Source organism: Clupea harengus, chromosome 6 (genome assembly GCF_900700415.2).
Source record: "Clupea harengus chromosome 6, Ch_v2.0.2, whole genome shotgun sequence".
Classification (NCBI taxonomy): domain Eukaryota; kingdom Metazoa; phylum Chordata; class Actinopteri; order Clupeiformes; family Clupeidae; genus Clupea; species Clupea harengus.
The window spans coordinates 8,725,373-8,738,971 of NC_045157.1; the positions used below are offsets into that span (position 1 = coordinate 8,725,373).

Below are 13,599 nucleotides of genomic sequence, written 5' to 3' on the forward strand. Positions count from 1 at the left end.
CAGAATGATTTATATAATTGTATTTGTATGTGTTGCACGGATATGTGCAGGTTCATCTCACTGCTTTTCTTTTGCTCTGCATCACATATTAAATGCATACATAAACAGTTTGAACACATTCGTTTATTTTTGCATTGACTGACTGCTACACCCACAGAAATATGTTGTTACCATTATACATCTTGATCATAACACTGCATTTACATAATAACATACAAATGTGCTCAAAGGTTTGTTTTTAAAAAGCCTACATTTTCTTTTCTTTTAAATTGTGTTAGTAAAAAGTCCTGTATGGTGATAATGCGCACAAGATAAAAAAAAAAGATCTCCTTATGGGACTTCAGGGGCTCAGTGCAATTACACAATTTTCACAACTTCATTAAAAATCAACATAGTTATTTAACAGTGCGACACGCAACTAAGATGAGCCACCCACTGTGCATTTGGGTCATTAGAAGCAGTCCACCTTCTTCAGGAGGGGCTCGTTGGTCAAGGGGTCGGACACCATGTAGGAGAATTGACTAAATCCAGCCACACGGTTACAGGCTGCACCTGTGGGATGTTTGGAGAAGGATTAGCCAGTAGGAGGGATTATCAGATATCCACTCCAGTCTAGAGATCTGTGCTTCAGTTAGCTGAAACACATTCTCCACTCGCCCTCACACACACACACACACACACACACACACACACACACACACACACACACACACACACCTTACCTACTCTCCCTCTCTGCTACATGTTTAAGGTTTCCCTCATTGCCCCTTGGTTTGTTCCCCTCTTGTTTTCTCTCTTACTCCTTCCTCTACTTTCTTTCCTGCTCCCCTTCTCATCTCCTCTAACACAAGGCAGTGTGCCAGCATCACTGTATTAACCTGAGTGGGTACTTCCCATCCCCCTCTCTCCTCTCCGATCCCTCTCTTTCTCTCTCTCTCTCACACACACACACACACCCACCTGGTCTCTCTCACTGCGGAGTCTGAAGCACTGCAGGCTTCAAACTCTTTCCTCTTAGCCACCCTGCAGTCAGGATTGTTTTGAACAGTGTAGGCTACAACAGAAGTGAGTAAACCTCTGTACAATATCACTTGAATGTCAAATGATTCAAAATTGTTCACCTTCCAATGATTGCATGATTTCTAAGTTGACAAATATATTTCCTCTGATGAACAATCAAAAACAAATACTTAAGAAAGAATATATTGAAAATACAGGCCTCAAAGTAGAAAAGTGAAATAAGTGTGATCACTGGAACAAGATTGACTACACTGTGATTTCCAATCAGCCTAATTGCATGAACATGGTTATACAATGAACTGTGAATACCAGAACTTTCTCAATTTTGGACCTATGGACTGTGTCTATCTGCCTGTTTGCATCATGGCTCCACATGTTGACCTATGGACTGCTGTGTCTTTCCACATCATGGAAAAACTGATTTGTTTTTTAAAGATGTTAAAGGATACAGGAAGATCAAAGAACAACAAAAAATCAGTTGAAACCCAGTTGCATCAGTAATCAGGAGGTATAGAATGAGCCATAGTACCACTAATCAGAACACATTGGCATTCCCCCTCAAATTATGCCACGGGCAAGTTCTTCAGACCTGGCACAGGGGTTACACGGGCAAGTGCTTCAGACCTGGCACAAGGGTTACACGGGCAAGTGCTTCAGACCTGGCACAAGGGTTACACGGGCAAGTGCTTCAGACCTGGCACAGGGATTACAAGTGGAAATCAAAGTCTCTGTGACTGCTGCTCAGACAGTGCAATGGACCCTATTGTCAACCTCTGAATGGAGCCCAAGGGAAAAGAAAAACCTTACTTGCTGTACTGCTGGCAGCACAAAACTGCAAGGTTATTGTGGGATATTTTTTATGTTAAGATGAACATGGATTAACTCATCAGTATGAAAGTCTCACTTTAGGAAGGGCAGACTAGGCGGGAAGCAGTAACTTAGACATGATTCACTGATGTTAGCAAGTCAGCAATAAAGTCACGACACACATTCCAAGTAACCCCCGGTGAGGAGGGGGTCTCAGGGGGTCTCAGAGGATGTCAGGGAGTCTCAGGGAATCCAGACACACACACACACACACACACACAGGAGTACTCAGGGGAGTTAGAGGAGAGGGAATAGTTAATTCTGATTGGTTTTGGCAAACAGCCAGATAGAACACACCCCACGATGTACAGGCCTTAAAATGGCATGCAAAACGTTCATACAATGAGATCGAGCTAATCCATGGACCATCTCCTTATTGTAGCCTATTGATTACAATAATAAACCTCCAGATTTCTACATCCAGTCTCCGGTCTTCTGATTGAAAGAAAAGGTGTAGTGAGATCCCATTCTCGCCACAACAGTTATAATTAGCTAAAGAACATGAAAAGAAACCGGGCTAATATTGGAAGCACATTCTTTGGTCAGATGAGACCAAGCTACATTTGTTCAGCTCAGATGTGGTCCAGCATGTTTGGCGTGAACCTGAACAGGACTACCATGATGACTAATATGTTTCTCATGATCTTTGTTTAAAAAAAAAAAAAAGGAATTTCTGTATGCACCAAAATGCATATTGCAGTCATAAGACCTCAAGGACAGAGGGGAAGAGCATACCCTTCAAACTTACACGCAGTAAAAAGAAAACGTATCTCAACCTAGCACGCTAAGTGTAAAACACAAAAAAATTTACCTACACCTTTTTATAAGTAAAATTGTATTTTAGACTTTGTAAAGGGCCCGCAGCCACCCTGCTTTTTGGGTGTTCCTCTACTCACCATATTCCCCTTTGATGTTGGCACAGATAAGGGCCCCAAAGAACCATGGGTAGTGTGTCTTGATTCTTGTCAGGGCTGTTTTACACGCGATGGACGGCTCCATTCCGCTCCTCATCAGCTCAACCGCAAGGAAGCTGCACAAGGGAAGAGAAGAGCAAAAGAACAAGGGAGGCGTTAGAGAGAAAAGAGGTAATTAAAACAGCAACATGGAAATGAAATGGATGAGGGACATAAAATGGGCTGAAGGACGGAGAAGAGAAGAATATCAGTGAATGATCGAGGGAGAGTCAGGTTGAGGAATGATAGAGGGAGAGTCAGGTTGATAAAAACCTGGGAAGGAAACGCATCATCACATCGCCGTCGCCCGTGGCAGCTGCTCCTCCCACTGTGCTGTCTGCATATGATCCTGCACCAGCGATGGGAGAGTCCCCCACTCGACTGACAGACAGGACACACACACACACACACAGACAAAGAAGAAACACACACATGAGAAACAGACACTTTGACCACAACATTGCCAGACACAACACAGACATGTCACCCTGCGCGTCTAGTTGGTCTCTGCTCTGTAAAACCGCTGAGGTCATCAGATACTCAGAACACCGGGGCCACCACAGCAGGTGTGTTAAGCTAATTATGAACACCGGGGCCACTACAGCAGGTATGTTTAGCTAATCATGAACACTGGGGCCACCACAGCAGGTAGGTTTAGCTAATCTTGAACTGAACTTCCCTCAGAACAGCACTGTGGATCATTCAGGTCTGTCTAATATGCTTTGCGATGACCAGACACACAGATAAGTCACAAAAAACACAGTGAAACATAAATAAATATATAAAACTCAAAACTCAGCTAAACTGCTCTAATGGTATGGACAGCATTTATATAGCGTTTTTCTACTCATACAGCACCTCTGCTACCACTTTACATCCACCCATTCCCACACAGATGAGGAGGTCAACCTGTACATCGGGACAGTCTTGCTTAAGGACACTTCGACACTTAGTGAGGAGCAGTCAGGATCGAACTAGAAACCTTTCCTCTACCTCCTGACCCACTGTCGCCCCTGACTGTGCTACACAGTTCTCCTAATACACTGTCTGACCCCAGAGAGGGTTTGGTTCTGACCCAGCGGGGTCCACCTCAGGTCTGGGCCAATCTGTTTTTCAGTCAGCTGCCATCTGCTAGTTTGTTCTTTTCATTCAGCAACAATAGGCTCATACCCGGGTACTTTGTGCTTCGCTCCATTGGTCGACGTTCCAGCTGCCACGTTTCCATGGCGACCAATCACAATCATTCCTGCAGATGACAAAAGGCCAATCACAATCAGGCAACCCAAAACAACACATAAATATGAGTTCCCTTCTGTTGCCAGCCAATCAGCTCCCTGCCTTCGTGGCTGTTGTAAAATGATGATGTCAGCCTAGGAAATGGGAGAGCTGACGCGGCTCCAAGGGGGGAGTTAGGAGGAGAATTCCACCCCAAGATTTTAAATGCCCCAAAAAATACCTTTTTGAACCAAAAAATGGCAGACCTTAATTTGTAACACCCAAAATGCTCCCACGCAAGCAGAATTATAAATACAGCACAGCTTGCTAAAGAGAACAGGCCCTGAGAGAACCAGTGGGGTTTAAACATCCTGCAAGGAGAGTTCAAGAGATAATAACATAATGATAAGCTCATGAGTATTCTGCTGACACACTCTGCGATATACAGACCCTGTGCTTTATTTCATTAAATACATGGAACATCTGGAGGTATGAGGAACAATAGCACACTGATGCTTTGTGCACAAACAACATAAGGATTAAGGCATCAGGTATTTAAGTGTCTTTGAGAACTTTGAAAAGCGCTATATAAATGTATTATTATTATTATTATTATTATTATTAATAATAATAAGTACCATGCATCGCAATGCTGTTTTGTACAGACAGATTAGTGTACTTCACTATACTTAGTTCCAGTGTAACAAGGGCAGTGTTACTTTATTATATTATGTATGGCACCCTTCCCAGGATGCTTTGCTGTGCCACTGTACCAATGGTATCGTGTGAGTGGATGTCCAGTCTGGTGTGGTTCTGTTGATCTGTCCTCTGCGCCCCAGGGCTGGGTTTGTAGGGCCCACAGGATGTTCTGGAATCAGGAGACACGTTCTGGAAAAGACAGAAACTGCTTCAGTCCTTCTCATGGTTCTGTCAGACCACAGAGACAGAGAGTGCGTGTGTCTGAAATGGTACAGTCATGGGAGGGGGATGTTTTGCTAGGAGTAGATTTGTTTTGTTGCAGCTCTGGTGGTATATCTCCTCATAAATTATGCAGAGACAAAGTTAAAATAGATGGAGCAATTGAAGAATAAGTGAGAAGTGCTCCAGGCTATATTTACACTAGAGACTGAAAATGCTCTTTTAGAAAAGTACTTAAGCAAGGCGCACAAGGCACGTAGAATTTGAACACTGTCAAATTACTAGAAAGAATTAAGAATTAAATATGACTTCATCTTTGTAACAGATTCACATACAAAGCTGTTTCAACACACTGAATTACTTTTTTCGTTCGGCTTTTGAGAATCTTGATGACAGCAGTAGTTTTTTCCTTCGGCTTTTGAGAATCTTGATGACAGCAGTAGTTTGTTCTTATTTATTTTTGTTAAAAACCCAAAGATTTGTGGTGTTCTGAGTCAAAGGTGACTCTATTAGACACTGGGGGGTGGGCAGCGCTGCGTTTAATCTATCTGCAGCGTGAACAGTGGTGTGGATGAATCATGAGCGGGTAGTGTTGGTGTCTCAACTCCAGAGGAGGGAGAGAGAGAAGAGAGAGGGAGAGGGAGAGAGAGAGGGAGAGAGAGAGGGAGAGGGAGAGAGAGAAGAGAGAGAAGAGAGAGAGAGAGGGAGAGAGAGAAGAGAGAGGGAGAGAGAGAGAGAGGGAGAGAGAGAAGAGAGGGAGAGAGAGAGAGAGAAAGACTTTGGAAGGGCCAGCAGAGGCATCATGTAGGGATCTGACTTCCTCTCCCATAAAACCCACAATGCATTATTCATTGTGGCATCCTTTCATTGCGCATATTTTAACACATACACACACACACACATGCATATTTCTGAGATTCTGATTAAGTCGATATCCCTCCAAATGTTCAGACGAAAGCCTGCATGGATACACATGCAAATGAGGCTTGACAAACACACAGGCCCACCATGGCCTTGGGAGTGTGCATTTATTAACCCCGAGATGATGATGATGATGATGCACATCATGGTGGTGATGGTGGTAAGGATAAGGATGATGAAATAATTATGTATTATGATTTTGATAATGAAAACGTGATGATTATAATATTATTCCAGGCCTGAATGGGACTGAATGAGAATATGGGCCAAACTCAACATGCCTATTCCCTGGCCAGTCTGGGAACAGCTCTGTTCACTGAAGTCTGCTGTTCTGTGGGACCAGGATTGCATCCAGGCTGCTCAGACCAGATGAACACGCTTCCCATCACATGTCCATGCTGGAGATTCTCAACAACACTAAAAAGACTGGAGAATAACACCCAGCCACTACGCATCGGAGCGTGACCTGTTTCACTGCTGCGCATACAGAGCCAGACTGAAGTGCTGTGTTGTGAGCCACGTGAGTGTGGTGGTGCAGGGGTTAACGTCAACGCTTAGCAAGTGGTTGATCTGGTTTCGATTCCCGATCCCGAGCCATTGTGCTTGCTCTAAGGGGGTTCAGGCACTGGGCTCTGTAAAGCGTGTGTGTGTGTGTGTGTGTGTGCTTGCTCTAAGGGGGTCCAGGCACTGGGCTCTGTGAAGCGCCTTGAGATAATTCTATTGTTTTGGCGCTATATAAATCAAATGTATTTGCTGTGTCGTTTCTGGAGGGAGACGCGTACATACCTTCCTGTAGTTAGGCTGGCAGTTCTGACCCAGCCATTTGGCGAATATACTCTGGGACGTGTTGGTCGTGAGGTCTTCGGCTTTGAAACCCATATTCTGTGCAAATAAAGCCGCTGCAGAGACACAAGGGCAATAAGATCAGGCGTTATGGGGACGACTATAAAGGTCCTACTATATTAATCATATCTGGTCAGGATAAAATCAGGCGTCATGGGGAACTACTATAAAGGTCCTATGTGTGATGTATGTGTATGTATGTGTGATGTGTGTATGCTTATGTAGACTGCTGAGATCTCAAATCTCAGTGCTTACCTGCGCCCCATGTAAGAAGCATTTGTGTGTGTATGTGCGTGTGTGTATGTGCGTGTGCGTGTGTGTTCTACTGAATGTTGTACCTGACTCCCCTGCCAGCAGCGTGTGTGTGGTGTGTTCCATCACAGCTCGTGCTACGCTGATGGCGTTCTTGATCCTGCGCAGGTCTGCCACCGCACCCACCTCCATAGTATCTCTGAAACCAGGGAGACACCCCCAGTTAGTGCCACAGGGCCTTCATGCCACTGGATGGAAAAATACCTGTCTCCGTCCAAATGCTTTTCAAGTGTATTCACAAGGGTTAGGTTCTGTATGCGTATGTACATTAATGCAGAGTGCGCAGCCTTTAGACACAATGTCTGCATTCTTGAGATCCTATAGGCATTCTCTATATACAAAGCTTTCATTTACAAAGCCTTTTTAATTTTAGCATTCCTAGTTATAAGTTGCAGATGGACTTATATCCACATACTGTGACTCTTCTTGTTACTTTAGATTGAAACGGCTGAAGTGTTTAGGCTTTGGGAGTCTCTCCTCACCCGTTCATGATCATGGCGTCCAGCGTGGTCTCTCCGTTCTCGTCAGGACTCCCTCCGTAGCCCACGCTGCCGTCGCACTGCTCCCACTCACAGGTCATGCAGCCCTGCTCCACCGCGTCCAGCGCACTCGCTCCCCTCTGCAGGGCGCTCCACGCTTCAGACACACACAGGAAACAACACACTCACAGTGAGGCTAGCTCACCATCAGGGCACAGCACCCCTGTGCAGGGCGCTCCACGCTTCAGATACACACAGGAAACAATACACTCACAGTGAGGCTGGCTCACCATCAGGGCACAGCAAGAAGAAACTATACAGCACATGGAACATGCAGGTTGTAGTTTAAATAGCACACATCTACAGGCCCACGGCCTGGCTTTTTCTCAGTGCTCCTTTCCAAGGCTAGGCATCCTGAATCTGTAGCCCTCTTAGCAACACTCCTACACTCAACTAAATACAAACTTACCACCTATACTTAAAATATCTATTTTCATAATACTATGAAGGATAAGCCAGTAAACCTAGCATGTATGACTAACACTAAAAAGCCAGCTGAATAAAGGCCAGGTCAGAAAAGGTTTGCAACGAGACGAGCTGCCACTACGCTACAGGGTCAAAGACGAAAAGGGGGTTTTGAAGCATCGGAAAAGTAAAAGTGTAATTCAACTTCAACTTTTGTTTTTGTTTTGTACATTAGGATGTATTCTGTTTCATTTTAATATTAATACTGTAATTGCTAACATACGCTTTTACAGAAGATACCCACTGAAATGTCATGTAAGGATCACAATGCAGCCTCCAAATACTAATGAATTGTAATTGTAAATCTTTATACTTTTCCAGTGTCCTTCCAACCACTGGGGTTTACCCATCTGTCCGTAAGACGTTTTTCAAGGATGTGAGATTCATTTAAAATAATATAAAATGTAGTTTGATAAAATATTCTTTTATACATTACAGTACAGGTCAACTTGTTGCAACTTGAACAATAAGCATGACAAAGCCCTTGATAATGAACAATGGAACGAAAATATTGTTTACGAACAGATGGTGCAGCCTACTAGGAGAACATATTGTTACATAAAATAGTTTTCAATAAACACCCACATGGACACGCTCACACACACGCACAGTTGCCTTGACAAAGTGAAATAAACAGAGGTGGTAATATATATTCAATATATTTATTTCATGGAAAACATAGAACTTTAAGAACACACACAAACAGTTCTGCCTACTCAATGACCTTCTCCCAGTTTGCACCAGTTAGTTTGGACTTCCTCGGGTTTAACGGCATCTACAAAAATCAATAGCACAAAAAGAAAATGCATTAAAATATCAATATTTACTAAGTTTAAAACATATTTGTCAGTACTAAACATCCCTTATTTCTCTAAAATGTGCTAAAATTGCTCTCTATACAGTGATGTTGTCATTCAGTGTAATGGATGGCATGGTGGTGTAACACAGAGGTTGCATCACACTGAGTGACACAAACATTACACTGAATGATGAAACTTTTACTTCATCATATATTCCAGCTACCAGCTGGCCACCTACTGTATATCAAACAATGACCTTGACCAATAAAGTTAATTACAATTACTCACAACATATACAGTACTTATTTTTACGAAAATCTAGTATTTTGTGTATTTTGGGGCATTTCACAGAATGACATGCGGGTTTGTTACTTTGGTTACCACACCATGAAAAGGTGAAATTATCAAATATTTAGGAGAGATAAACTCACCTTGCTGCAGCAACAAAGGGGTCTTCAGGGGTCCTTGATGATGTCACGCGACTATCAATTTTTTTATATGATTTCAAAATGGCTTCTTGATCTTGATACACTGAATGACCACTAATGAACTGCATATCTGGGACAACAGTCCCCTGGTTATTTCAATACTTAAGAAAAACAACAAGACGTTGTCCTTTTAATGTAACACTGCCAACAACCATTTGAACATGCCAAGAAAACTAATATGTACCTTTAATTGGTATTTTATATGTTTATTTTAAGGTGTAATTGTAAAATCGGAGTGCGGACCATTACACTGAATGACGATTTTTTCCGTTTGAAACATTATTTCACCCATATTGAAGTAGATACTGTAGTTTTATTTAATATAGTTTGTGTGTGTATATATAAGTGCAGATGCATAAGGTCAGGCTATGGGGAATACTTTGCAACAAATGTTTATAGGCATTATGATGAGAGAACAGTCAAAATAGTTCAACTGCAGTAGGCACTATAGTGAGTAGGCTGGTAATAAAAACACTGAGCAGATACCCAGCTGCCAAATGCTGCTCATGGAGAGAGCATAGCAATGTGTCCCCATCTACATTTGCCATTAACTGTTCAAACGTTTGCCCCATGGGTAATACAGTGGGACAGCGAGTACAGGTGTGTCAAGGCTCCAGACACCAGTGGGTGATACAGTGGGACAGGAAGTACAGGTGTGTCAAGGCTCCAGACACATAGGATTTGGTTTCAGTGGTAGTGCAGAGCTGCCAAGGCTAGAGGTTAGGTTCATCCACTTTTTTTAATGGCCGTAAGGGTGTGTCTGTGCATGTACAGTATCCCCACATTGTGTTTACCACTACACCACTGCTTGCAATGATTCATTCACACTGCAACTTGTCTCTACATCGCTCTGTAACAGTTTTGTCGTGAATCTTGTGAATTGGCCTGAAGGCCTGTATCCATTATAACCCATTGACATTATAACCATGTTAATTGGTCATTATGGTGTGAAGACCCTAAGATGTTGGTCAGTGTTGGGGGGGTTGTCATCATTAGAAAATGCCATCAGAGCTAACAACTTTCTGTTGTTAAACTGTAGTTTATTAAATGGTAGAGAAGAGTTAAAACACACTACACAGATACATTTATCTTAGATATATCCTATACAAAACCTGGGTGTATTGAAACTCCATGTAAAGAAACTGTAGTGTTAGCTTTAGTTAGGCTACCAACAGCCAAACAGAGTTAGAGCACAGCTGGCAGATTTGTCTGCTTCCAAACTAATTTTGAAGAAAACTGAATGATCACTTCAAGTTATCTGTATAGAACCAGCAAAGCAAACTGTGACTTTGTTCAAGTCGGCATAGATGAAAGCAAATTAACGATAAAGTTAATTTACCTGCTGCAGTCGCATCTCGGAATGGCCAAGTGTTTATGACTAGCGGGAGTGAAGCTTCAACAAAGGGCGACGCAGATAAAGACAGGATAAACAAATGTATATGGTACATTTCCAAAGGTCTCCTTTATCTGTAGGGCATGACTGCAAACATAGACATAAAAGAAGTAGAAAAATGTACTAAATGAGAAGATATCTGCAGAGCTGCATGGACCTGGCAATTCTACCTGTTTCACAACTTCCTACTTTTGTCACATGACTGAACAACAAGTCTTAAAGGGACAGCGTTCAATAAAAGAAAGAACGAGTACAAACGTTAATTCCGCTTTAAATGCCTCCCTCCCGAATTTTCCCAGAGATGAAAATATCCAAATCATTTGTCGTTAGTAACATCTTTGAAATAATCAGTTTTTTAATATATATATATATATATTTTTTCTCGTGGTAAGGTATGTGAAACGTGTGTGGGCGGTCACAACTGTGACTGTTAGGACAATGTGTTAATGTAAATTAACATTCTCCTAGATGCAATCCTCAAAATTCGTATATTGGCCAGCCAAATTATTAACACATTTAAATATCTGTCACTGGCAGTCCCCATCATTGCCAATAGAATGTTTTAGCACATTCTGGTGTGACTATTTTACATATTGAGGGGGAGGTCGTCATCACTGATGATGTTCCTGTCATGAGCTGTTTACATAAGTTCAGCACATGCATTCAACAGCCTGGCTGACAAATGGCCCTGCCTCCCCTACATAGTCCATATTGGACCCATCGCTATTACAATCAGAGAGGACAGCATCTTTCTCATTTTGAGGGACAACTGCAATGTTGCATGCCTTATCTGGCAGTCACCTAGATACAACATATCCAGAATGTGCCTCACAGTGAAACTAAAAGAAAGAACAGAGTAGAAAGTTAGGTAGACCAAGAACTCTATATTTTTATTGGATTACGGAAGAATCGATAACAAGTGGATACCAAATCGAATATGGGGGAGAAGCGCCTTCTACTTCTAGTCATGACATACCTCAATAAGACATGAGAACAGCTATCTGTAGACTTACATTCAGATATTACTCCATCTGCCACAATGTAAGTCAGCCCTAGGGCTTGGGACTTAGATATATCTTTCAGCAAACTGTCTTTATAGGAGATTCAAACAGAGACCATTGGGTTTTAGACTGAAACCTCTCCACAAAAAGATATTCAAAGAGAGACCATTGGGTTTTAGACTGAAACCTCTCCACAAAAAGAGATTCAAAAAGAGACCATTGGGTTTTAGACTGTAAAACATCTCCACAAAAAGATATTCAAAGAGAGACCGTTGGGTTTTAGACTGTAAAACCTCTCCACAAAAAGATATTCAAAGAGAGACCATTGGGTTTTAGACTGTAAAACCTCTCCACAAAAAGAGATTCAAAGACAGACCGTTGGGTTTTAGACTGTAAAACCTCTCCACAAAAAGAAAACATCGGATTTGTGTATCGTGTCTACTACCCAGAGGCCATTTTGAGTGCTATACCTTTGACATCAAATGATACTTTCACTCCAGGCAATGATTAACACCTGCAACAGCAAAAAAAACAGATGAAACTGTACAAAAGTAATTCTTCACCTAGCCCACTTAGACGTCTCCATTAAAAATATCTTTGCTAATTATTGACAACTGGAAACGCTATCTTCCCAACACTAAGTTGAGCCTGGAGTCGTCCTCTATGCTCCGAGAGAGGCAGTCACACTGTCACGCTCTTGTGGGGCCATCACTACAGATACCTCCGTGAGAAAGCCATAGCAGAATGAACCGCGTGCTGTTTCATGAATCACACACAGAATCCAATCAACCACAGTCCTCGTGGCTTATCAGGGGACTGTGTTAAAATGGCAAGGGAAGACAAAAAAAAGAAACTGCAGAATCATCACTCCTCTAACATCTAAATGTGAACAACAAATGGAGACAATGCACTTTTTCAAAGTGTTAGCTTAACCTTGAGAAGTGAACTTCAATATTGCACCCTTTTACTGTTGCATTATTCATGTGAAAGATATAATTTTCTTACAATATTTTATTCATGGGTTTGTCCTTAAACATCACTTTTCAAGACAAATTCGTCAAAAAGCACAGGGCAGAGAACAGGGGAGAAAGAGGGACAGTCAAGAGCAGACCAAGTAGATCGAGCGAGAGAGAGAGAGGGAGAGAGAGAGAGAGAGAGAGAGAGAGGGAGAGAGAGAGAGACACAGAGAGAGAGACAGAGAGAGAGAGAGAAGTTGTAGCAATAATTAGAAGTACCAGAGCCAGACTGGGTTATTAGCCTACTTCTGTCTCAGTGATCTTTTGTAAAGAGCAGCGACTTAACAGATAGCCATCTAAAAGCGTAGCTTCACCAGTTTCATCTTCAGGAATGCTTTTCCTAGCTCAGCATTTTCCTGTTCACTTCACCTTTTTACTTACTTTAGTGGGAAAAGGAGATCCAAAACTATAAATGAATGTTTGACTGAATGAAAGGATGGATGGATGGATGGATGGATGGATGGATGGATGGATGGATGGATGGATGGATGGAAGGATGGGTGGATGGATGGATGTGTGGATGGACGGATGGCTATCAAATATGTGTAATTACATCAGTTCCAAATAGTGACTCAAGTGCAGCATCATGTCATCAGTGAAGCACACCGGTGTCGGACATTTGACACAAAATAATTCTCATCAGTTTGTCAACCTCTTCTCTGAAACCAACGATGTTTCCATTTTTCTGTTTTCTCCAACTGCAAAATTCTTCTATTACTGATGTCAGATGGTGAGGAAGAAAAATGGCATTAATTGGAAATCTGGTTAAAAAAAAAGGAGTGTGTGGGCTCCGTTTCATTCAGTTTCTTAAAAAGAAATTTCAGTTTTTTGCAACAAAGAATGTGATG

At 42.2% G+C, this 13,599-nt stretch overlaps 1 protein-coding gene across 1 annotated transcript; it reads right to left on the bottom strand.

Moving 5' to 3' along the window:
• Positions 1–103: 103 nt before the first annotated feature.
• aga (aspartylglucosaminidase) lies at positions 104–10,943 on the bottom strand. The gene is made up of 9 exons (XM_012834280.3): positions 10,681–10,943; positions 7,532–7,685; positions 7,076–7,188; positions 6,681–6,793; positions 4,829–4,943; positions 4,011–4,086; positions 3,114–3,221; positions 2,784–2,917; positions 104–552 (listed from the first exon to the last, which is right to left on the bottom strand). The coding sequence occupies exons 1-9, from the start codon at positions 10,787–10,789 to the stop codon at positions 452–454; spliced, it is 1,023 nt and encodes a 340-aa protein (XP_012689734.2). The 5' UTR covers positions 10,790–10,943; the 3' UTR covers positions 104–451.
• Positions 10,944–13,599: the final 2,656 nt, after the last annotated feature.

Bases quoted from the DNA above. Each gene is read 5' to 3' on its own strand.
- aga (XM_012834280.3), bottom strand. From the start codon at position 10,789: ATGTACCATATACATTTGTTTATCCTGTCTTTATCTGCGTCGCCCTTT. The intron at 7,189-7,531 runs GTGAGGAGAGAC...CCCTGGTTTCAG, and splicing joins GACGCCATGATCATGAACGG to AGATACTATGGAGGTGGGTG. The intron at 4,087-4,828 runs GTACAGTGGCAC...TGTCATCTGCAG, and splicing joins CCACTCACACGATACCATTG to GAATGATTGTGATTGGTCGC.